Genomic DNA, 25857 nt, shown 5'->3' on the forward strand with positions numbered 1-25857 from the left:
ATGTTCCAAAAGTCTGCATCAGTGGCTTGTAGGCTATGTGTGGAAGCCAGGAGAAGCTCAAATGTGTTTATGTTAATTAACAGTCAATTACCGTGGAACCGGCAGTAATTTGCTTGACAATCACCGGCTGACAAAATATAATGACCGCCACAGCCCTAGGTGAGACCAGATCTATAAATAGATTTCAGTTCAGATTTTATGGGATATGAGAAAGAACAGGAAGAAGTGAAACTAAGGTGTAAAAGTCATCTGGATTCCATCTCTGCACAGCACGTTCCTTCAATCCGTTTAATCTCAGTCATGATGTCCAGATAGATACCTGTCCTGTCTGATACCCAAGTAACCATGTATCTGTGTCCAATCATCACATCACTGGGATGTCCCAGGGCAAATTTGACAGTTTAGTCATATAGCAGATGCTCTAATCCAGAGCGATTTACATTAGTGCATTAGTACATTTTTCATAAACAAAGTAGTTATCAACAAAGTCAGTGCTAGTAGGAAAAGACGCATAACGATGTTATGGAGGGGGAAGGAATGGGTAGCTTACTCTCGAGGTGGTGGTGGAAGTGATCTCCCCTATACAGTTGTCTTGTTTAGTAGCACTCTCCACTGGACACTACTAGGAGAACCTAGAAGTATTTTCTACTCAACTTTCATTGTCATCCAAGAAAGTCATAATATCTCTCTCACTACCCGTTGGTTTGTCAATTCATGCACCTTTTTTGGACTGTGAGGTAATGAGAGTATAGGGGACTCCTATACTGCTTCCCTCCTGGACATTACAACCACTATCATTCCATCTTTAGAGATCATCTTTTCATGTAGATCAATACAGCATACCCCAACTAATGTTCTCCCTCCGTCTACCCTATACTGTGACTTGATCCGTGTTTTGGTGTTGGTGTATGACTACCACTCCAAACACTATTGGAAATAGTAGTGAAGCATTGTGCAATAGGAGAGTCACATGGTGGGGAGGATTGTCCTCTAACAGCAAAGGCTGCTTGGTTACCCAATCCACTCAACAGACAGGGGCTAAAATAGATGGATTGCACGTTCCCTCCTCACTTGGAGCCAAACTCTTGCTGAAAGATGTCTCCTCAGCACTTTTCTAATTCTTTCTGGTCAGCGGTTTCCGGCTATCTTGTTAAATGTGCAGAAATGTATTATGTGGTGATTATTTGGTGTTTTGAAAGGCTGAACTCCAAATGAAAACAAAAAAAGAATTAGGATCTTACACTGAGTTTACAAAACATTAAGAACACCTGCTCTTTCCATGACATAGACTGACCAGGTGAATCCAGGTGAAATCTATGGTCACCTGTTAAATCCACTTCAATCAGTGTCGATGAAGGGGAGGAGACAGGTTAAATAATAGTTTTTAAGCCTTGAGACATGGATTGTGGATGTGTGCCATGGGTGAATGGGCAAGACAACATATTTAAGTGCCTTTGAAATGGGTATGGTAGTAGGTGCCAGGCGCACCGATTTGTGTCAAGAACTGCAACGATGCTGGGTTTTTCACGCTCAACAGTTTCTCGTGTGTATCAAGAATGGTCCACCACCCAAAGGACTTTCAGCCAACTTGACACAACTGTGGGAAGCATTGGAGTCAACATGGGTCAGCATACCTGTGGAATGCTTTCGACACCTTGTAGAGTCCATGCCCCGACGAATTGAGACTTTTCTGAGGGAAAAAGGACCGGGGGTGGGTGCAACTCAATATTAGGAAGGTGTTCCTAATGTTTGGTACACTCAGTGTATATTCACAAATGAAGGACAGCGGCAAACTGTATGGTACTTTCAAAATACAGTTTATGGCTGTATCCAAACAAAGACTCTGTGGTGCTTTAGTTTTGTGATATCTGGTAACTGAATATATAGGACATGTCCACCTGATTCTAATTCTTGGTTCTTGAGTGTTTAATAAAACAACATGAAGTGGGGGTCAGGTCAGCATCCTACCACAATAATTTCACACACTCTCAGAGACTCATCAGGAGCTCACAGATAGAGGCCCCCAGTCCTAGCCCCTAGGGCCCCTAGCCATGTCAGTCCCTGGTCTGGTCTCTAGGAGCGGGGGACAGGGGGACGTGATGAAACATGCGGGGCAACCGTTAGTCCTGTTTTCCCAGCCTAGGGATTGTGACAGAGGGACTATAATAGGCCTGGTGACCGAGGCACAGCAGGATGTCACAGCAAGGCTTCCTTCCTGCTGCCTGCAGACCAGTTTGTTGCGACATGGGGGTCAGAGGGCCCCCAACCCAACAACAACATCCCCTCCTCCCCTCATCCGCAACCTCCAACCAACCACCCTCATCATTATCATCTCTCGCCTTCTTATTTTCCTCTGAGAAGACAAGTGATTGAAAGACTGACTGAGTTATGATCTGCTTGCGGGAGGTTAAAAAAAAAAGTACTAGTCGCCAAAGTTACGGAGCATGTCTTTAACACTAGTGTCTGTCTGTCTTTCTGACTGACTGGCAGACAGGGTGTTTCTGTCCAGGTATGAAAAGCAGGGTAGGACATTCCACCCTGGTAGTTATCCTTACTGCGCTACACAGCGTGCTACAATACTAATGTAATGAGCAGTAATTAATGTGGACAGAGGACACAGAACAAACTCAAAAAAATTAAATACAAATGAAATACTCAACAGATGGTGCAGGTCATAGGTACCAGATGACAGCATTGCACACTCTTGCATTCTCTCAACCAGCTTCATGAGGTAGTCACCTGGAATGCATTTCAATTAACAGGTGTGTTAAAAGTTAATTTGTGGAATTTATTACCTTCTTAATGCGTTTGAGCCAATCAGTTGTGTTGTGACAAGGTAGTGATGGTATACAGAAGATAGCCCTATTTGGTAAAAGACCAAGTCCATATTATGGAAAGAACAGCTCAAATAAGCAAAGAGAAATGGCAGTCCATCATTACTTTAAGACATGAAGGTCAGTCAATACGGAAAAGACTTGCTTGGGCCAAGAAACACAAGCAATGGACATTGGACCGGTGGAAATCTGTCCTTTGGTCTGATGAGTCCAAATTTGAGATTTTTGGTTCCAACTGCCGTGTCTTTGTGAGACGCAGAGTAGGTGATCGGATGATCTCTGCATGTGTGGTTCCCACGTGAAGCATGGAGGAGGAGGTGTGATGGTGTGGGGGTGCTTTGCTGGTGACACTGTCGGTGAGTTATTTAGAATTCAAGGCACACTTAACCAGCATGGCTACCACAGCATTCTGCAGCCATACGCCATCCCATCTGGTTTGCGCTTAGTGGGACTATAATTTGTTTTTCAACAGGACAATGACCAAACACACCTCCAGGCTGTGTAAGGGCTGTTTGACCAAGAAGGAGAGTGATGGAGTGCTGCATCAGATAACCTGGCCTCCACAATCCCCCGACCTCAACCCAATTGCGATGGTCTGGGATGAGTCGGACGGCAGAGTGAAGAAAAAGCAGCCAACAAGTGCTCAGCATATGTGGGAACTCCTTCAAGACTGTTGGAAAAGTACTGTATGTCCGAGCTTACCTCTTTCAGGAAATAAATCCAATGCAGTACTAGCCTTATATTTAGCTAATGAATGATGGGTTATGTATAAGCTTCTAATTTATAGCCTCTGTCTCTTGCGCAATACACACCTTATGAAAGGTATATATGCGTCAGCCTACAAATTATAGAAATGTATATTAGGGCTGTTATGGTGACCATATTACCGCCACACCGGTGGTCACGAGTCATGACGGCAGTCAAATTCCAGGTGACCGTTTAGTCACGGTAATTAGGCTTCTCCAAGCTCTGATGCTGCTGATGGTCATTAGTAGCCTACCAAACTTGCTAACTGTTTGGTACTCAGCACTCTATGGTCTCTCTAATCACTCTGACATCAATGGAAATGTATTTGAAAATCTAATCAAACACTCATGTTGCGCAACATTTCTACAGGCTATGCAATTGCGTGAGAAAACAGAGTGATGGCCTCCATTAAAAAGAGGAGGATCCCATCAGCTTTCTATAGGCCAGACTTACTATATTTATTTCTCAACTTTCCTAATATGAAGCACATTGCTTCTCTTTACAACAGGAGTATAGCCTACCTGGCTGGCATGAAAATGAACCACAGGAAAAGCGTCCTCCCTTCGCTATTTAAGTGCATAGATTACATGTATTTTGCTCCCCTGCCCCTGTTTCGAGACAGGTGCATGACAATGGTCCACACTAAATCAAAACAAATTTCACACATATATTATTTTGTATTTAAATCAAGAATTGTCTGATGGGTGACTATTAGCCTATCACTTGTGAATGATATATTATCACTTGTAAATGATGCCCAGCTTAAGTCAAGAAACAGCGCATACCTTTTTTTTGTGTGACTTTTTCAAATCATAGTCATGTAGCCTAGCCCATAGGCCTATATGTTTTGATAAGGTTTGTATCACAACTAAAGTGGCCAAATAACTTCTTAAAATGTGCACATTATTCCACTTTACAATGGGTGTAGAGCCTAACTGGCATACATACGAAGCGCTTGAGTTTCAAGTTTTGGGAAGATCATTTTCACCATAAAATGCACCTTTGCCCTTCTGCTCCACGGGAGGTTTCTGTCCATCCTGAGCTCGCCTTAGGACACCTGCGTTACCGTTTGACAGGTGTACTGCCCCAGTCAAACTCCCCTCCTGCCACTGTCCCTGAGGCATTATCAAGTGCTTGTCAAATTGTGAATGAGAGACTGATGAAGTGTGTACAGTCTGCGCAAAAAACTAAGCAGAGCTCATGCCTTCCATGCAACTTTTTTCAAATCATCTTTAGAGTTGCATCATTAGAATGTATTAAATGTATTAAAAATCAAAACATATAGCCCAACATTTGTATCACAACTAAAGTTACATAAATAACTCTAAATTAAGCATATAGGAGTACCTGTTCCTTTGTTAACCGCTCAACACAGAATAGCCGCATGTGCGCACTCCCTCAAATCGTTTGGAAAGAATATCCTATTTTATTCAGCTATGTTCAATTGTATTCTTCATGCTATAAAATTATATAAAATAATGCCATGGAATTCCAAGCAAATCTTGTCTGCTAAATGAACTAGTGTAACCCATAGCCATATGCCATAGCCAGATCAGGGCCTAACATAAGGACTAGTCAGAGTATGCTATTCTGTTCATCTGAAATAGACTACATTTTCTTCATATCATGTTTCTTTAGACCTGTCTAAAATAAATAATGGATTTATTGTGATGGTGTAGGCTAAATTACATGGATTTATTAGACTTTTTAAAATGTAGATGTTCCAAAGGTCTGCATCAGTTGCTTGTAGGTGTCACGACTTCTGCCGAGGCTGCCTCTCCTCCTTGTTCGGGCAGGCTTCGGCGTTCGTCATCATCGGCTTACTAGCCACTGCCACTCCATATATCATCATTCCATTTGTCCTGTCTTGTCAATTACACACACCTGGTTCATATCCCATCATTAGTCCATGTATAAGTGTTCCCTCTGCCCCCTTGTCCTTGTGGGTGATTGTTTTATGTGAGTTGAGTGTAGCTCGGTGGAGCTACTCGTACCTTGTATTGCCGGGGTAGATTATTCCCCTGTGCCTGTATTTTGTTGTCGCTATCCAGCGCAACTGTGTACGACGGAATAAACTCTGTATTCTGTGATTTACCCTCCTGCGCCTGACTCCTTCTAATCACACTCATCACAGAATCACCCACCCGCTATGGAGTCAGCGGGAGAGGAGCGCATGCTTGGAGTTGTGGCACGGGTCCAGGAGCATTCCACGATGCTGGCCAGCTTGGGTGAAGTGATGGATCGGGTTCTTCAGGTCGTCCAACGCCTGGAGAGGAGAGAACCTGATCTGGGGGGCCTTCAGGTACTGTCACGACTTCCGGCGAGGATGCCTTCCCTCCTTATTCGGGCAGGCTTCGGCGTTCGTCATTACTAGCCACTGCCACTCCTTATATCATAATTCCATTCGTCTTGTCTTGTCAATTACACACACCTGGTTCATATCCCCTCATTAGTCCGTGTATAAGTGTTCCCTCTGCCCCCTTGTCCTTGTGGGGGATTGTTTAATGTGAGTTGAGTGTAGCTCGGTGGAGCTACTCGTACCTTGTATTGCCGGGGTAGATTATTCCCCTGTGCCTGTATCTTGTTGTCGCTATCCAGCGCAACTGTGTACGACAGAATAAACTCTGTATTCGGTGATTTACCCTCCTGCGCCTGACTCCTTCTAATCACACTCATCACAGTAGGCTATGTGTGGAAGCCTGGAGATGCTAAATGTGTTTATGTTAATTAACGGTCAATTACCGAGAGACCGGCAGTTATTCGCTTGACAATCACCAGCTGACTAAATTTCATGACAGCCACAGCCCTAATAATAGTCCCTATTATATTTCAAAATTAAAATCAAATTCGCTAGCCTACAATTGTAACTTTGTAGGCCGCATGTCCTGCACCAGCAACACATGTTCTCTCCCAGCTTCATGGTTTGAACGAGGTGCGTAATTCTAGTCCATATAATACAGTATAATACAATACAGTACAGTAATACAGTCCAAACTCAAAAAGATTACTGGAGCTTGTTTCATTTATTTACCCAAGAGAGCATAGCTACATCTATGGGCTTTTATGTTTTTATGTCCTACGTAATGTACGGTAGCCTATATCATAGGCTATGTATTGGATAACGACACAATCATTTGGGCTTTTTTGGGCTTATGCTCATAATATGTATTTAATGCAGAGCTCATAAAATGTCTTTAATGTATGGCTCATCAGGCTCAGATAGCATCAGGCTTGAATTTTCATGCCGATCAAAGCTCTAATCAAATCCAGACATACTTACGCATTGCTCTTTCCATGACATAGAATGACCAGGTGAATCCAAGTGAAAGCTATCATCCCTTAATGATGTTGCTTGTTAAATCCACTTCAATCAGTGTAAATGAAGGGGAGGAGACAGGTTGATTTTTAAGCTTTGAGACAATTGAGGCATGGATTGTGTATGTGTGCCATTCAGAGGGTGAATGGGCAAGACAAAAGATTTAACTGCCTTTGAACGGGGTATCATATTAGGTGCCAGGTGCACCGGTATGAGTATGTCAAGAACTGCAACGCTGCTGGGTTTTTCACGCTCAACAATTTTCTGTGTGTATCAAGAATGGTTCACTACACAAAGGACATTCAGCCAACTTGACACAACTGTGGAAAGCATTGGAGTCAACATGTGCCAGCATCCCTGGGGAACGCTTTCGACACCTTGTATAGTCCATGCCCCGATGAATTGAGGTTGTTCTGAGGGCAAAAGGGGGAGCAACTCAATATTAGGAAGGTGTTCCTAATGTTTTGTACACTCAGTGTATATGTTTTATATGCTTTGGAATGACACTTCCGGTTTTGGCGGGAAATACCGGGTGCCCGGGAGAAAAGTGATTAATTCTTGGGATGGAACATTTTTTAAATACCCTGAAAATAATCAACTCTACTAAAGACTGAATGTGAAAGTGATAATAGCATGGGTGGAAGGAAGGACACCCACACAGAGCAGAGCAGAGCTGAGGAGAACCCTCACAGTGCTACAGGGACTCTACCCTCAGCTGTCAAGTCACTTGGAGAGACATCACAGGGTTAGCATATGATGGTAGGGGAACTCTGACACTACATTTCTTTTCAAATAACCACAATGTGTAATCAAGTGACATGAAAGACATGTCTCCAATGACCACCACAACACTAGAGTCGGAGTCCCTTCCTACTTAAATGATTCTCGTCTCACATTGTTACAACATTTGTATGATTATTTTCAGGGGTTGAAACCGGTTCAGGGAACAGAACCGAAAACCTGAAAATAATGACATTTTTCAAGGAACAGAAACGGAACGGGGAACGAAAGTGGTCCATACTGTTCCAGAACAGAACCACTATTTTAAAAGCATGGAAACCGGTTAATAACACTATTTTACATTCCAGGCATTTTTTTCTAGTCCCACAAAAAAACGCAACAAAGCGCCTCTGTCACTCGGAAATGTATTCCAGCTTCTGCCTGCAAGCTGAAAATCTTTACAGATGTATGTGCATGTTTAGGTTACCTGCCCCTCCCCCTTCTGTACTGACATTAGAAGCGTGAGAAGATGGGGAGAGAGATGTTTTATTAGCTTTTTCAATGCTAGTTAAGAATATTATAGGCCTAGTTACTGTATAATTCTGTGGACCTAGTTCAGATAATGCATGTCATAACAACATGCCTAGCGCTTCAAGCCTGCTCCATAACCCTCTCTTGCTCTCTCCCCACTCGTAGAATTTCAGTCACATCTTGCGCAACAGGCTACACTTGTCTGTCCATCACGCATGTAAACAACTAGCTTGCCTGCTCTATCCACACTGATTGGTGAAGTAATTGAATGAGCTAAATGTACAAAACGGTAGATTTCACAGGTTAAAAAAGGAACAGAAAGGAACAATATAAACCGGTACTTTTTGGGGGTTCGAACCGGTTCTGAACTTTATTTTGATGGTCGGAACAGTGGAACTGAACGAAAAAAATTGTGGTTCTGAAACCATTGGAAAATAATTTCGGTTTCAACCCCTGATTATTTTTTTCTTTCAACTGTTACATTTCTGCAACTTGTTTTATAACATTTTCAGTATTTATACTAAATGGTAGTATGCCAATGGCGACCCACCAAACATGAGAGCAGCTTAGAGACAGAGAAGTAAACGTTTTGGTCTGCTGCTATAATGAAAGAGGGGGACTTGATAACACACGTGAAGCAGCAGCAGTCTATCTAGGAGCTCATTTCACACAGTGGTGATGGGGTCTATATAAAACTACAGCCATTTAAATACTGCACCGTCTCCACACTCTTTCCTGCTCTGATAGCAAAGCCAGACAAGTCAAACTGAGATGTCTGCATCTCAGAGTCCTTTAGATTATCAGGCCTTAGTGTTTTTTACTGTTTTGGTCTCTGACTTGATACTGTAGGTACCTTGTTTATCTCTACCTGACACATACTGTATGAACCCTTAAAAGACTTCCAGGCTTATTTCATTTGTTTCAACGACAAAGTGACTAATCTACTTTCCTGCTTGTGTGTCACCCTGGAGCCACAAACTGAAGACGTAAGTTCAACTGATGAATGTTGAAACAATATGACATATGAGTCATGTATTGTTCACAGGAAGAAAAGAGGGACCTCTGACGATGGTACACAGTGGAGTGGCTTGTGTTGGTGGATTTGTTTGACAATGAATGGTGTGCGTGCGTGCGTGGTAACTCACAGGTTCTGGCTAGACGCATCAGCTGCGTGGATACACAGGTAGGTCATGTCCTGTGAGAGGTAAACAGATAGGAGTACAAACACAACACAAGGGTCACATACCATCTACATTACATTTACATTTTAGTCATTTAGCAGACGCTCTTATCCAGAGCGACTTACAGTTAGTGAGTGCATACATTATTTTTAATTTTTCATACTGGCCCCCCGTGGGAACATGTGGTCACAGTATAGTTTACCAGCGGTATATCATTCACTTTCTGAAAATTAGCTTTCTTGTATTTTTTTTCCATTGTTTGAAACAGTAATTAGTAGGTAAAGTGTGTGGTCATCAACTGCACATTGTTGTTGGATGAGTCAAGTAAATACACACACATACTCAACTGAGTATTATAAATGAACCACAGAGGTAAAATAAATACAAATACGATGCTTCAAGTAGAGTGAAGTGCTCTAATGAACAGTTAAAGTTTTGTCTAAAGTTCTACAGCCCAGTGTCACTGGTATTTATTGAAGCGTGAGACACCTCTACCCCCAGCTGGCTTCAACTGTGTACTACAAAATCTATGTTTTCGACTTTTACAAAATTATGTCATACTGTACGGATTTGGTTACACTTCGCAATTCCTATGAATCAAATCAAGGAACTGAATACTGAGCAAAAATGTTATTAGACATCTCTCTAGAATTTGAGACAAAATCCCACATTCACTGACTGAGTATGAGGAAGTTAATAATAATTAACGTTTATAAGTTTGACTCATGTAAGACATGTTATTCAAGGTTATAGTCACTGGTCATGAAATCACATTTTCAGTTCTTGACCAACTAAACCAGAATGAAGCCTACTCCAGCCTACTCAAGACACAACAATGTATTCAGTCTATGTCTTTGAAACCGGCCTTGTGTCTTCTATGGCCGCCTGCCCCACTCACCTCCAGCACAGGTTTAGCATTGTTGTACACAGACAGGATGTGGGTGATGTTGTTCTGGGACAAACTCTCTCTGTTCTCCGAGTCTGGGGAAAGACGAAGGGAGGAAGAAAATGTCTATCAGTGATTCTTCTCAGTGAATTTCTGAGAGCCTCAGTGGAGACAAACCAATGCCAAAGGAGAGAGAGGAAATGCATTATTTGAAGTGTTTAAGACACAGGTTCATCCCTGGCTTGCCCAGAAGCAGCATCAGTGACTGTGTGGCTGTAATTTGGGTAGCGATCATTTGGCCTTGTCACTTTGAGCTATTTTCAGTGTGAGAGCAGTACTTGGACCATCTTGTTAAGCCATCATCAGTATGGCTAAAATTAGAGCATGGTAGATGTCACATTAAGCTGGTAGGGCAGAAACCCCCTTGGCTGAGGAGCAGAAATATTGCCCAATATTGTGCATGATGTAAAATGTGCCTTAAAAATTCTGTGACTTGTCTGTTGATAAATCACCAACACTACGAGATGGAGTAAATATGCCATATTCTACTGATGGATAAAGTATGATGCATGTAGCAGCCTTCATTCAGGCCATGCCTTAGTTCATTGAGCTACAGTACATGTATAACCTTCTGCTACTCTACTTTGATCTATACATAGCTATAGTCCACCCACTGGATATTCTTGTTATCTCTTCCCTTGTAACATTTGACCATACCTTGCAAGTAACGTATCAACAACATTATAACAACACAAGGACAGAGAAAGTTCAGCTCATGTGCATCAATAACAGAAGAAAATGCCGGAGTCTCTGAAAACTGCCCTGGATTCAAGCCAGCTGCTGCTGCCACACCTAGTGAATTAGAGTGAGTGTTGCCTCTTGGGTGGGATTCCAGACTGTGCAACATATAAAACAACAATGGATTTCAACAGAATCTTGTTCTCACCTCTGATATTTCCCAGGTAGAGCCCATCAACAACCTGCAAATAGGAAAACAAAGAGACATTTCACTAGTTAGATATTCACAATTTGAGCATGGCCTTAACAGTGATGCTCCTTATCTACGCTGTGGGAGGTATGCAGGTGTCCAGTTTGGTCACACAGTATTTTCCCAATTGAGAAAACTAACAGGAACCGTTCTCATAGCTATGTCTAGCCTTATAGGGCCTGCAATAAATAGTTTTGCCTGGCATGACCGGGAGTGAGGAGCACTGACCCAACTCTGATGGTTATAAGGCCATGTTGACACAGATCTGTGGGATAAAGCTGTAGCTATCCGATCATGATCTCATCTAGACGTTACAAGACTCCTGCATTATTTAGGACTTCAAAATAAAAAGTATATACCTGCCTATGATGTTTCTGTCATTTGAAATTCAGATAAGCTTAGAGCTTCAGTCAGGGTTGAATTACAGTTGTGCTTCTGGACACTCCCATCACCTTAACAGGACACTAAGAAGTGTAATATATATATATATATATATATATATATATATATATATATATATATATATACACACACACACATATAACATTTAAACACCCAGCTATTGACAGATGACAATAAGGGCTTTAAAACAGTCAAAATAGTAGGGCTAAGTGTTTTTCTCCATTTGATAGCCTAAATCCAAACGTGTATGAGTTATCACGTTATTATATCATGTGAGAGTGTGTGATGAGTGGCCTACCCTTTGGTTTTATTCAGGGTAATATAGGGACGTTCAGTGTTGCAGATAGAAATGTAGATAATTATGTAAATAACATGATTGACAACAATCTATTTCGCGCATATCTATGTGCAACGTTTACGCCCCTCTGAGGAAGTGCCTTGCTACAAAAAAAACAATAAAAAGCCATTGAACAGAACAGATACATTAATAACAAAAACCCATAGGCCCCTACCTTGTTCATTCCATTTCCCATGTCTCTTGCAGACGATAAAGATTATGAAGTATTTTAAATACTACGTTAAAATACAGCTGAGTATTTCCGTCTCAAAGCAACAACGCAAAACATTGGACAAGAACATGGACTGACTTTCACTAACATGAAGGGGTGCGTGCTAGTGATTGCGAAATGTTCGGTCGGTCACTAGTGAGACCACTTTGCGCCTCTGTAGTTCAACAACATGGGTGTACTTTTGACCGCTTTCTCTACATTGCTTCACAAGACGATCGCCATAACGCTGCTCTGTATTACCTTCGCTCCATAATCCTCTTCCGGGTTTCCCCCCTGAGAAATGATTTCATTGGTACATGTGAACGTAATGCAGCCCAGACCTGGAAAGGATTATGATTAACTCATACAGTACTACTGCTTTGTACTAGGTCCTAACGACATGCATTTCAAGTATTGGAATTATGTAATCGTTTATGCTTTTTTAGTTCCTGTAAACCCACAAATGCTTGCCATAGCCTAATCCAGGACTACAGCATGCATTCCTTAAAAATGGCAACTAAAAACATGGTGCTTCACCACTTTTTGACCCTAGTCCGATTTTCAAACACAATTAGATGAGGCAAGGAAACAAGTCTTGTCAGGTTTAAAAACAGGGTAAATCCATGGATGTGGAAAAATCACACCTAGGCTATTTTTATGATGTTCATTGTACTAGTAAGCCCTACACATATAATTGGCATGTAGGGCCTACTCCTCCAGTGGCATTTAACCCTCCACAACATGGTAGTATAACAGCAAAGAAGGAGACATACTATTGGGTAAACATAAGAACTTTTATTTTGCTCTATAATACATGATAACCTTAAGAGGAAGAGGCCTTCCAAAAACGTATTGACTGAGGTAATGTGGACAATAGATAAATACAGACAAGAGTATTGGTATGTTTGTACGTTTGTTGGTGTCATGGTATGTAATGTGGTCCTCTGGATGGTTGGTTTACTTCTTCCATTCCTTGTTCTCATAGTCCCATTTGGCAGAGAAGCCCTCCACGGGGTTGATCCTCATGTCCAGCATCCTCTGCAACTCCTTCTCTTTCCATTCTGACTCAAAGGTGGGGGGGACAGGTCCGTACACTGCAGCGAGACAGACACAGCTTGTTAGGCTCTGCCTTAAAGTTTACCTATGAACATCTATTCTCTAATAGTCTGTATTGAACATTTATCTACCAAGGTAAACATAATTGAGAACATATTCTGTTTCACAATAACAACTGGTTGCTTGTCAGTTATAACAATTATGGTTGAGGCAATACACTGGGCAGAGAAGACATGCAACCCATTTTTTTGAAGGGGCACTGATGGCCAAATGTTCCCATTCCTTTTCCTATTACAAGACATACCAAACTTCCTCTGCCATAGGACGACCAGTCCGGTCATGCCAATAAAGAAGAACATTCCTGCGATAACCGATTTCCACTCCTTTGTGCCCTCGTTCATCTCTGCGAAGCTTTGCTTGAAGCTAATGCGGTACACTGTCAGTAAAGACAAAATGTAAGACTTTGGTTAGATAATAACGATTTGGTGCAATTAGATGTAATTAGTGTAACATATCGATGTGATGCACAAACAATTGTTGGATAAACATTCATTTTCAATTCTAAATTAATCAATTAATGTTTTTGTCCCCCACTTTTTAAATCCTCATCACCCACTGATTAAGTTGTCATATAGCAGATTTGTTTATTTGGAGCTAGTAACATTTTAATATTAGAAATGAGCTATGACATACATAGCCAATTAATATAATGCAGCTTTGGATTTCACCCGTCTCAAAAGCAAATGGTTTTGACTTTTGGAACTTTATGGAGAGCTGCGCTCTTCTCCCGTTCCGACCAGTGTGGCTGGCAAATATTATTGCTGTCCTTATGAAATTATACCTTTACACTGTTCATGTAAAAATGACCAAATGTACTGACTATTTAAAGCAGAAGTAACAACAATTTGTAAGGTGAACCTGGCAACCAAAAAGCCCCAATCAGCAGTTAGATGTGCAATCAGCAAGATGTGAGTTGTGTCCACTCCGGTAGCCTACATACAGTCGAAGTCGGAAGTATACATACACTTAGGCTGGAGTCATTAAAACTCGTTTTTCAACCACACCACACATTTCTTGTTAACAAACTATAGTTTTGGCAAGTCGGTTAGGACATCTACTTTGTGCATGACACAAGTCATTTTTCCAACAACGGTTTACAGACAGATTATTTCACTTATAATTCACTGTATCACAATTCCAGTGGGTCAGAAGTGTACATACACTAAGTTGACTGTGCCTTTAAACACCTTGGAAAATTTCAGAAAATGATGTCATGCTTTAGAAGCTTCTGATAGGCTAATTGACATCATTTGAGTCAATTGGAGGTGTACCTGTGGATGTATTTCAAGGCCTACCTTCAAACTCAGTGCCTCTTTACTTGACATCATTGGAAAATCTAAACAAATCAGCCAAGACCTCAGAAAAAAATGGTAGACCTCCCCAAGTCTGGTTCATCTTTTGGAGTTATTTCCAAACGCCTGAAGGTACCACGTTCATCTGTACAAACAATAGTACGCAAGTATAAACACCATGGGACCACGCAGCCGTCATACCGCTCAGGAAGGAGACGCGTTCTGTCTCCTAGAGATGAACGTACTTTGGTGCGAAAAGTGCAAATCAATCCCAGAACAACAGCAAAAGGACCTTGTGAAGATGTTGGAGGAAACAGGTACAAAAGTATCTATATCCACAGTAAGTCCTATATCGACATAACCTGAAAGGTTGCTCAGCAAGGAAGAAGCCACTGCTCCAAAACCGCCATAAAAAAGCCAGACTACGGTTTGCAACTGCACATGGGGACAAAGATCGTACTTTTTGGAGAAATGTCCTCTGGTCTGATGAAACAAAAATAGAACCGTTTGGCCATAATGACCATCGTTATGTTTGGAGGAAAAAGTGGGCTCCTTGCAAGCCGAAGAACACCATCCCAACCATGAATCATGGGGGTGGCAGCATAATGCTGTGGGGGTGCTTTGCTGCAGGAGGGACTGGTGCACTTCACAAAATAGATGGCATCATGAGGAAGGAAAATTATGTGGATATATTGAAGCAACATCTCAAGACATCAGTCAGGAAGTTAAATCTTGGTCGCATATGGGTCTTCCAAATGGAGAATGACCCCAAGCATACTTCCAAAGTTGTGGCAAAATGGCTTAAGGACAACAAAGTCAAGGTATTGTAGCGGCAGGTAGCTTAGTGGGTAAGAGCGTTGTGCCAGTAACCGAAAGGTCGCTGGTTCTAATCCCCAATCTGACTAGGTGAAAAATCTGTCTATGTGCCCTTAAGCAAGGCACTTAACCCTAATTGCTCCTGTAAGTCGCTCTGGATAAGAGCGTCTGCTAAATGACAAAAAAGTAAAGTAAAGTATTGGAATGGCCATCACAAAGCCCTGACCTGAATCCTATAGAACATTTGTGGGCAGAACTGAAAAAGCATGTGCGAGCAAGGAGGCCTACAAACCTGACTCAGCTACACCAGCTCTGTCAGGAGGAATGGGACAAAATTCACCCAACTTATTGTGGGAAGCTTGTGGAAGGATACCCGAAATGTTTGACCCAAGTTAAACAATTTAAAGACAATGCTACCAAATACTAATTGAGTATGTAAACTTCTGACCCACTGGGAATGTGATGAAAGAAATAAAAGCTGAAATAAATCATTCTCTCTACTATTATTCTGACATTTCACATTCTTAAAATAAAGTGGTGATCCTAACTGACCTAAGACAGGGAATTTTTACTAGGATTAAATGTCAGGAATTGTGAAAAACTGAGTTTAAATGTATTTGGCTAAGGTGTATGTAAACATCCGACTTCAACTGTAGCTCTGCCAGTAAAACCATTTTCTACAGCGCGTTTGGCAACACAAACCAGGTTTCCATCCAACCTTTTTATGCAAGTGAAGTACATGTCGGTCCAAAATAATGTCATGACAGGCCTGATGGAAACAGAACATTTGTCGGTGAACTTTCCAAAAACAAAACAGGCTAGACAAGGTGGGATCTTTGTGTCTGTAAAATTATGCGAGAAATGACGGTGGAAATGCTTTTATGCACAAATATTACTATAATAACCATCATATCGAAGTAAACTTGGAGTCACGCAATGAAATATTGTGTGGTCCTTCCACTACGACTCGTCGGGAAAGCATGCAGTTTATTAGAATACAGATTCAATGAATTATGATTAACTTCACAGGGTGGTGAATGTGCAGATGATGAGCTTGATCCTCCTTTCCAATAAATATCGAGGGTCTTATTCTGGTGACATGATCATCGATGCTTGGCTGCTGTGACAAAAAAATTATCTTGCTCTTTTGTCCATAATAATCTCAAGTAGGCTATACCTGCACTGTATCTGGGAGCTGTTGGCTAGAGCGCATGTGCCAATACTAGAGTGGGCACACTCGCTATATAACGCAATATAACATAACATTTTGTGAGAAAACCATCAGTAGAGTTGAAAATGCGATGGAAACCCATTTAACTTGTGTTTTTTGTTCGGTATGTGGGAATTTAACCGCAAAAGCTATTTTTATGTGCACTACGTCATCACAGAGCCTTTTATCCCCAACAAGTCAATTTGATGGAAACATCTATTGGGAAAATTGTTTTTATGAGGATTTTAGAATATTCGCATTAAAATCTGTCGCAAATTACATGGAAACCTAGCTAATGACCCAGCAAATTATATTGGTTGTCCCTCAATTAATAAAGCCTATGACTGAATAATTCGAAAGCCATTTTAAAAACATCTGAATGCTGAATGTGCCGTGCAGCTGTAGCCTACGAACAGGGTTAGGGTAGGCCTACCTCTCTATTCTGCCCTGGTATTGCGTTCCCGTGCAAAACTAGACAGATAGCTAACAACTGAGTCTTCAATAAAACTTCCAAGGCGTGACTTTTCTTGAACGAATGTATTGAAAACGTTTATGTTGTGAAACTGCAAATACAGAAAATAATATACTTTAGTATTCAATTCACATTGACATACTGTAGCTGTACATTATACATTTCAAGTTGAAGTTGCATAAATACAAAGCAAGTGCCAAGTTACCATGTATCTGGCATAACGACAAACCAAATAGATAATTACTCTATGAGTAACAACTAGCCAACTCCTTTCATTACTCTAATAATGTACTAACACCTCTGTACAATAACAAAGCATATTACACTAGAAACAGTAACAAACTATAGTATGTTTTACACTTCTTTTACATGACGCACGAGCAAACTAATACAGCTAACGGCATCCATGAAAGTCAATGCAATTTGCGTGAGTAAATGTAACCAATTAACTTTGATAAGTAAGCAATTCTGTCAATAACAATATTATCATCACTTGCAATATGCTTGAATTGAACTTACAAACAAATATTTTCCGAGGCTGAAGCGTAACAAGAAATAGTTGCACTGAAAGAACTGTACAGTAACGTTGTTTCTAGCTGCTTGTCGCGTGCATAATAACAACTTTACTTCCGGGTTTTCGTACATAATTCTAAGTACCAGAAAGCTCCACTAGGGGGCGCTAAACACCATGGAACATAATGAAAGTCACTCTTAATCACTATAATAAAATACATCTGTTACCTTCTAACAAGATGGCAGCACACTCCCCGCCTGGTATAATGAGATTGTGCCACTATGAAATCAAATATTTTGCCTCTAGGATGCTTCAGAAAGAAGAACAACAATCTCTGAGATTGGTCTCAGAAACACCTTAGCAATCCCTTGCTTGACAACCTTTAGTTCTACTTTCCTGACCTTTCCGTCAGTACTGGGAAAGGTTTTGACCACAAGTCCGACTGGCCAGTCATTTCTGTGCGTCTGACTGTCTTTCAATAAGACAACATCTCCCACTTTCACATTTGGCTTTTCTGCTGTCCATTTTCTGCGTCTCTGCAGTGTTGTCAGGTACTCCTGTCTCCACCTTTTCCAAAAAAGTGTCAGCGAGACACTGGACTTGCTTCCACTGTTTTCCATGAAGATCGTTCATGTGGAAATATCCAGAAGGGGCTGAGGTAGCGTTGGTCTTTTGTGTCAGTAACATTGAGGGTGTAAGAATGGCAGGCATGTCAGGATCGGTTGACACTGACACTAGGGGTCTCGCATTGATTATTGCCATAACTTCAGACATAAGAGTGCTCAAGACCTCATGTGTGAGACGAGTGTGGGGGATTAAATATCCAAGTACATCCCTTGTCTGAGAGGTATTTAGTCAACTCTGAGTCATTTGTGTCGATCCCCAGTTCCCTGCAGGCACCTATAAAGTTTGTACCTCGATCAGATCGTAGCACTTTTGCTGGACCACGGATAGAGAAAAAACGCCTCAGCGCGTTGATGAAGCTGGATGTGGACATGGATTCGATGAGCTCAATATGGACTGCTCTAGTAGACATACATGTAAAGAGTACCGCCCAGCGCTTGGAGTCTGCACTACCACCTCTAGTGCGACGAGTTATGACATTCCATGGTCCAAACACATCAAGTCCAACACTGGTGAATGGTGGCTCTGATGTGAGTCTGTCTGCAGGTAAGTCCGCCATCTTTTGGTCAACTGACTTTCCTCTAACCTTACGGCAGGTGACACACTTGTGGATGATACCAGAGACCAGATGTTTGCTCCCAATAATCCAGAAGCCTGCTGCTCGAATAGCTCCATCTGAAAAATGACGGCCCTGGTGAGCCACTTGCTCGTGATAATGTCTTACCAGCAGAGTGGCGACATGATGCGTCCGTGGGATGATGAGAGGATGTTTTTCGTCTTGTGACAGGTCGGCAGAGGATAATCGGCCTCCCACCCTCAGCAACCCATCCTCATCAATCACTGGGTTCAGCTTTTTGAGTGTACTTTGTTTTGGTAACTCTTTTCCTTTCTCAAGGCATTTGAATTCCTCTTTGAAGGCTTCATGTTGCACACAGTGAATGATTGCTGTTTTGGCTTGTGACAACTCACTTGTACTGCATGGTTTTTTACACTGATGCCAGCCTCTGCAGTTGTTGTCGTCCACACTTTTGTGAAAGGATCTGGCAACATGAATGAGTCGTGCTGTGGCTCGATTGAGAGCTTTCCAGTTCGAGAACCTCTCAAAGCGATGAGAGCCGAATTGAGCTCCAGAAACCTTAGTGACGAAGGCAGTGACGTCTGGCCGAATCTCTGCGTCTGCGTCAGGCTCTACAAGGTCAAAATTGATGGTCTCAGACTCACTTGAGTTTGCTTGAGCCAGAAAAGGGGGACCTGAGAACCAATTGGTGTGCTTTAAGAGTGCGGCTCGTATGGGCCTGGTTGCATGGTCTGCTGGATTGCTGTCAGTGTTTACAGTTGTGCTTGGATCTCTCGAGTGCCCTGTAGAGAGAGAAATGTGTTGCTGAGCTACACTGCTGTAGTTCTCTTTCACCTGGATGATGTCAGGGCAAGGGCTCAGATAGGACGTGCGACCATTTTGAAGTATGTTTGTCCTGAACACGTTAACACTGGCTGGTCGGTGAGCCGTTCCCAGACAAACTTCACCCACGATGACCCACCCGAGGTCGAGTCGCTGTGCATAAGGAGTGTCGTGGGGCCCATTGATTTGTTCTCGTACCTTGTGTACCCTTAAGATGTCTCGTCCTAAGAGCAGGAGAATGGGAGCGTCTGGGTCTACAGCTGGAATTTTGTCCGCCACTGGTTGCAGATGGGGATGATAATGCGCAATGTCTGGGGAGGGAATCTCCATTCTATCGTCTGGCATCATGTCACACTCTATCAGAGTAGGGAGAGTGAGCTGCTTGTGTCCGTCTATAGACTCCACCATGAAGTTGACGGCTCTCCTGCCTGAAGTCTCTGTTACCCCAGAACAGGTCTTCATGGTGTATGGAGCAGAGTTGTCATTGATGTTGAAGAGATTGAAAAACTCTGTCTTGGCCAGAGATTTGTTGCTCTGTTCATCAAGCACTGCATACATTTTGACAGCTTTCTCTCTTTTCCCAGCTGGATAAGCTTTGACTAGGCATATTTTTGAACATGATCTTGGATTGGCTGCCTCACCACAGATCTCGGTACACTTTGAGGTGACTGATAGAAGAGCATCTTCACCTTGCTCCCCGCCATGCTCTTTCTCTGCTGTAGCGGTGTCTATCGTTGAAGGAGCTGGACCTGGATGCAGAGCAGCAAGATGTCTGTCGCTGTCACACTCTGAGCACTTGATTGACACCTTACAGTCTTTAGCTCTGTGCTGAGTTGACCCACAACATCGGAAACAAATGCCATTCTCTTTGAGATATGATTTGCGCTCATCTAGAGTTTTGAATCTAAACCCGCGACACTTTTTAAGAGGATGAGGCTTGTTATGTATTGGACAGTGATGGTCAGGGCTTTCAACCTTTGTCTTACTGGGTTTGGTTTGGTGGTCTGAGGGCTCAGATGACACATCTGTTTTGTGTACAGTCACAGGTGTCTTGCTGCTGTACCTGACAGGTTTCTCATTTTTCACAGACACCTGGGTAGTTGAGGTGTAGAGGGTGAAGCTGGGGGTCGTTTCTTATTTTCGCCTGGTTCCTGATGAATCTCGAGAAAACGAGAATGGTGGGAATGCTACCCGATAGTCCTCCTTGTATTTGGATCCCTGTGCTATCCATTTCTCTTGTAAGCTGAATGGAAGTTTCTCTACTATAGGGTTTACCCCACGAGATGTGTCCAGATAAGCGAGGCCTGGAAGGTACCCTTCTTCTTTAGCACACTCCAGTTCGAGAAGAATGTCACCCAGTTCTCTTAGTTTGTGATTGTCTTTGTTAGACAGTTTTGGAAATTCATCAATTTTCTTCAACAGTGCATTCTCGATCACTTCGGGTGTACCATAGCACTCTTCTAGTCGTTTGCCAGACCATGTTAAGCCCTGCTGTTGCATTGAGAATATAGACAGATCTAATTCTCTTTGCTTGCTCAGACGACTCTGCCCCCAGCCACTTGGTAATTAGATCTAACTCTTCCCTGGCTGATAGATTCAAGTCTCTGGTCGCATTGAGAAAAGATGCTTTCCATGCCCAATAATTTTCAGGACGATCATCAAACTTCAGGAGTCCGGAACTCACCATCTCACGGCGCAGGAGGTACTTGGTGAGTTCTGGTGCCACTTGTGACTCAGGGAAGCTTTGTGTCGGTGACTGGAAGTGGGTCTGTTTTCCCTTTCCACCATGCTGCTTTTCATTTCTTTTGTACGGAGAGTCTCTGCTCATGCTCCGTTGTTTGCTACTTTCTGGATTGTGGCCTGTATCTGGGTCAACACTAAGCTCTTGTGTCTCTACTTCAAATGGCATTTCAGCAAAGTAGGGCCTAGCATGTTGTTGCACATACTCACAAGTACGTTGGACTGGACTTAAGGGCTGTGTCCCTGTGTTGAGTTCTCTGTGGAGATCTCTGCGTTCAGACTCTACAGCTTCTTCAAAGGCTACAGCTTCAGCCAACGCAGCAGCAGCTGTTCTCTCAACTTGGAGAACATATAAACTTGCATCCAGTTCCGCTTTTTGTTTCATCATAGAAGCTTCCTTTTCAGCATAGGAGACTCTAGCACGCGCTGCGTCCGCCTTGGCACGTGCTTTGATGGCTGCATAACTTGCCGTTGAGGATCTGCTTGACTGTTTTGATGACCTTGATCTTGTAGACTGAGACTTGGTCTCAATGTGCTGAAGAGGCTCCTCCATCTCTCTTACTCGCTCCTCTTCCTCTTTCTGTCGAACACTTGCCTCTGGTTGCTGCATCGTAGACTGCTGGTCATCCCTAGGATCAGAGGCTTTGTTGGCTAATGAACGTAGAATCATAACCACCACGTGCGATTATTCTTGTGCTTGAGCCCGCCGTGATGATGTTTTTTCACTATTCTGCCCTGGTATTGCGTTCCCGTGCAAAACTAGACAGATAGCTAACAACTGAGTCTTCAATAAAACTTCCAAGGCGTGACTTTTCTTGAACGAATGTATTGAAAACGTTTATGTTGTGAAAAAACAAATATTTTCCGAGGCTGAAGCGTAACAAGAAATAGTTGCACTGAAAGAACTGTACAGTAACGTTGTTTCTAGCTGCTTGTCGCGTGCATAATAACAACTTTACTTCCGGGTTTTCGTACATAATTCTAAGTACCAGAAAGCTCCACTAGGGGGCGCTAAACACCATGGAACACAATGAAAGTCACTCTTAATCACTATAATAAAATACATCTGTTACCTTCTAACAAGATGGCAGCACACTCTCGTTGGCGCGTGCAGCTGTGTCTCCCGCACTGTGCGCACAGTTATCTGACTTGTAGATCAAAATCATACGCAGTGACATGCATAAAAGTTTGATAGGCTGAAGAGGACATATCAATTCAGTCACAACAGATGAGGTATTTTCGGAATAAGGCAAAAAAAAAAAAAAAAGAGTACTATACGTTAGGGAACCGGCGATTTGTAACGTTTGAATTGGTTTTCTTACCAATGCATGCTTCATATGGATCGGTTTGGCCTCCCACGGACCGATGCACTCGCATCTTAAACATTTGAACCGGGGTCTGATGCGTATCGGTGAATTGTTACATCCTTACTAACAGAACAGATAGCCAAACAACTATGCAATAGCAGTTTTGTTTTATTTGAGTAAGCATTTACCTTGCGACAACAAAACGGACAAAAACAAAAGGGTAAAAACCACTTACATGCAATCTTCTCCTCGTTGGAGAGTGTAGCCCAGGAGCCCTTCTCCTTCTCCTTTAAGGACTTCTGCGCTGCACTCAGCTCGGTCACAAACTGGACGTCGGGGAGGGGGTTCTCCCGCCTGTCAAAGTAGCATGGGAGAGCGTAGTCGTCCACCTTGGCAACACCTGCAGGAAACTCACCATGTTACTACATAGGACTGACACACATAACCAATAAATACATGTATTCAAACCTGCATAGGACCTGCTTAGCAAATACGTGCATAGGCAAATACATACTGTGTGCCTTTGGGAGCCGCATAACTGCTTTTTTAGCTTACCTAATAAAGCTGTAATATCTTATTCTACAATAAGATGGTATTGTCTGATTCCTGTACATCTCCAAACCATGCTGCTGGTGGTGTATTTCATCCATTGTTTACATTTGTTTGTCAACTTTTTAGTGGTAGGTACAATTTACAGAGGGTGGCTTTAAACGTCCATACCATGAAGGTCAAGTATTTGGTGTGTGCTGCCAACATAATCACTCACCATGTCCCCCACGTACACATATTGATGTGGAAATTGCACGTTTGCCAACAAGGCTAAGGGCTCTGGTGGCCAGCATTCTGAAAAAAATAACATACATGAGAAAATGATTAAATATAGCTAGCTACTACTGTAACAAAACATTACTGACCAACGAATCGCCAATAAGTTATTCTGATGACATGAAACTATAGCCTAGCGGCTAGCCATCAAGTCTTTGTAAAATAGTGTGGTTACGTTTTATTCTTAATCAATTAATTTATAAATCGAAAAATAGCAACAGTTCAACAATAATTTATGAAACTGCACATCTCCCTAATCATACATTTAGCAACTAGTTATTGTCACCTCCCATACACACATTGCTATAAACCAGTTTTTGTAACAAATAAAATCAAAGAAACAGAACTGGCAACAACAAAAAAAGAGGAAAAGCTTGCTTGCCACTTAGTTAGCTACCTTAACCTAGATAAAGTTACGCAGCAAAAATGTCTAAGCTAGAAAGTTGCCTAGCAAACTAAACATAGCTAGCCATCGTTCAATTTAGCCATCAATCTGCAGTGGACATTTCAAGCTTACATTAACCAAACATTTCCATGGTAACGTTAGACAGGCTAACAGTTAGATAGCTAGCTAACGTCCATGTTGAAAATAATAAGTTGTTAATTTCAACCTAGGCTAACGTTAGCTGACCTAGTACCTGGGCTTCAGGAGAGGATGAATATGACGAGATTTCCTCCGAAACCCAGGATCCTTCAGTTCAAAGTCCCAAAGTCAGCTCTGCAAACATTATGTCAAAATGTGTTGGGTACTCATCAAAATATGGAGTTTCGCAGAACTATCGTAATTACTTATGTTACGCATGGCATGTACTTCCAAAAAAGGGCAAAAAAAAGTATATATAGAAAAATATTTACCAAGTGTGCATGCGCCAAATACACCTTACTTACTGCCACACGCAGGTCGGCTGATCCAGCCGCAGTACAGCATCCAGAAAGATCATTGATTTTGTTTTTTCTTTGACCTTTTTTGGAAGTACATACCATGAGTAACGGCAGTAATGACGATAGTTGCTCTATGAAACTCCATATATTGTTGAGAACCGAACGTTTTTGACATAACATTTGCAGAACTGGCTAATGGGACTTTGAATTGAAGGATCTGGACGTCAGAGGAGATGTCATATTCATAGTCTCTTCAAGCCCAGGTACTGGTTCAAACCAATGACGTATATAAACCCTGGATTGCTTTTGCTATGTATTGGTTATTGAGAGGGTTTGAAGCCACCGGTCGGCCATATTGGCACTCCCTAGTAGGAACAGTCAGCCATTGGAATGAATGGAATTCTACAGTATTTCAATTAAATGTTTCAAGGATAAAATTACATGTATTTAATTATTTTTGTTGTTGTAGTGGGGACAGTAACATTAGCACCCTCAAAAAAAAATACTTTAAGGAAAATGTATATATATATATATTTCTTCATATTATATTTTTTAGGTTAAGCTCACAATGTAATTTCAAAGTATGCATTAAGGTGCCTAATATAATGAACGTGTCAAAAACTAATGTAAACATTAATAAATGCATTTCTATAGCTTCCAAAATATTTTTTACAATTGAGGAGGAGTACCAAGATGGCTGCACGGTGGCTTCAATACAGCGCCCCCTCGGCATCCGGGGTTTATACACATCATTGGTTCAAACGTTAGCTAGCTAGAAGGATCACACTCAAGCTAACATTTACATTTTAGTCATTTAGCAGACGCTCTTATCCAGAGCGACTTTTACAGTTAGTGAGTGCATACATTAATTTATTTTTCATACTGCCCCCCCGTGGGAATCGAACCCACAACCCTGGCGTTGCAAGCGCCATGTTCTACCAACTGAGCTACACGGGGCCTAATGCTAATCCATCGCTAACTGGCACAAGGTCAAATACATAGACGTCCAACATTAGATTCCTTTTTGTAATATTCCTGCTCCGGTCTAAACTCCACAGTAACATTACACATGACTATGAGGAGGAATACCCACAAAACAGACTACAGGGCACACAGGAATGTTAGCTAGGAAGCTAGCTAGGCTAGCCTTGACAGTCCATGGAGCCAACCACTGCCTATTCGCCTCGTCTTGTCTGCCTTTCTTCTCAATGTCACATCTCTTCACTCGGCTCTCTTGGAAACATTGACAAATCCATTGCTGATTACACAGCAGATATGTAGCATGTTTATCTTCATTAAAACCTATATCATATATTCTATGATAGCTGTATATCAGACGTCTAATAATTTAGAAAATCCACCCGCCATCTCTTACTTGTTATCCTTTCGGCGACGCTCCAAAAACCATAAAGGAAGTGTGATTAACCGGAAATACGTAACTGGTGAGGGATTATGGGAAACTATGGAAGGTCAATCGGTCATAGTGTAAAACGATGTTTATAATATA

General features: G+C 42.0%; 2 protein-coding genes across 2 annotated transcripts in view; both read right to left on the reverse strand.

Annotated features, from left to right (window-relative positions):
- LOC121548302 (dual specificity protein phosphatase 22-A) overlaps positions 1–12448 on the reverse strand; it is a 30582-nt gene extending 18134 nt beyond the window's left edge. Inside the window, exons 1-4 of the mRNA XM_041859731.2 lie at positions 12118–12448; positions 11162–11195; positions 10228–10310; positions 9294–9343 (exon numbers count right to left, since the gene is read on the reverse strand). Of these exons, the coding sequence (XP_041715665.1) occupies positions 9294–9343; positions 10228–10310; positions 11162–11195; positions 12118–12138 (188 nt within the window). The 5' untranslated portion in view covers positions 12139–12448. The remainder of the gene's footprint in view (positions 1–9293; positions 9344–10227; positions 10311–11161; positions 11196–12117) is intronic.
- Positions 12449–12933: 485 nt separating this feature from the next.
- LOC121548303 lies at positions 12934–25818 on the reverse strand. The gene is made up of 5 exons (XM_041859732.2): positions 25726–25818; positions 23410–23486; positions 22879–23043; positions 13514–13645; positions 12934–13247 (listed from the first exon to the last, which is right to left on the reverse strand). Exons 2-5 carry the CDS (start codon positions 23483–23485, stop codon positions 13111–13113), a joined length of 510 nt encoding a protein of 169 aa, XP_041715666.1. The 5' UTR covers position 23486; positions 25726–25818; the 3' UTR covers positions 12934–13110.
- Between the last annotated feature and the right edge of the window lie 39 nt (positions 25819–25857).

This window comes from Coregonus clupeaformis, chromosome 32 (genome assembly GCF_020615455.1).
Source record: "Coregonus clupeaformis isolate EN_2021a chromosome 32, ASM2061545v1, whole genome shotgun sequence".
In the NCBI taxonomy this organism is placed as follows: domain Eukaryota; kingdom Metazoa; phylum Chordata; class Actinopteri; order Salmoniformes; family Salmonidae; genus Coregonus; species Coregonus clupeaformis.

Excerpts from the sequence above, each read along its gene's own strand:
- LOC121548303 (XM_041859732.2), bottom strand. The coding sequence starts at position 23,485 with ATGCTGGCCACCAGAGCCCTTAGCCTTGTTGGCAAACGTGCAATTTCC. Across the intron at positions 23,044-23,409 it reads ATGTGTACGTGGGGGACATG|GTGTTGCCAAGGTGGACGAC; the intron begins GTGAGTGATTAT and ends AGTTTCCTGCAG. Across the intron at positions 13,248-13,513 it reads CCTATGGCAGAGGAAGTTTG|TGTACGGACCTGTCCCCCCC; the intron begins GTATGTCTTGTA and ends GTCTCGCTGCAG.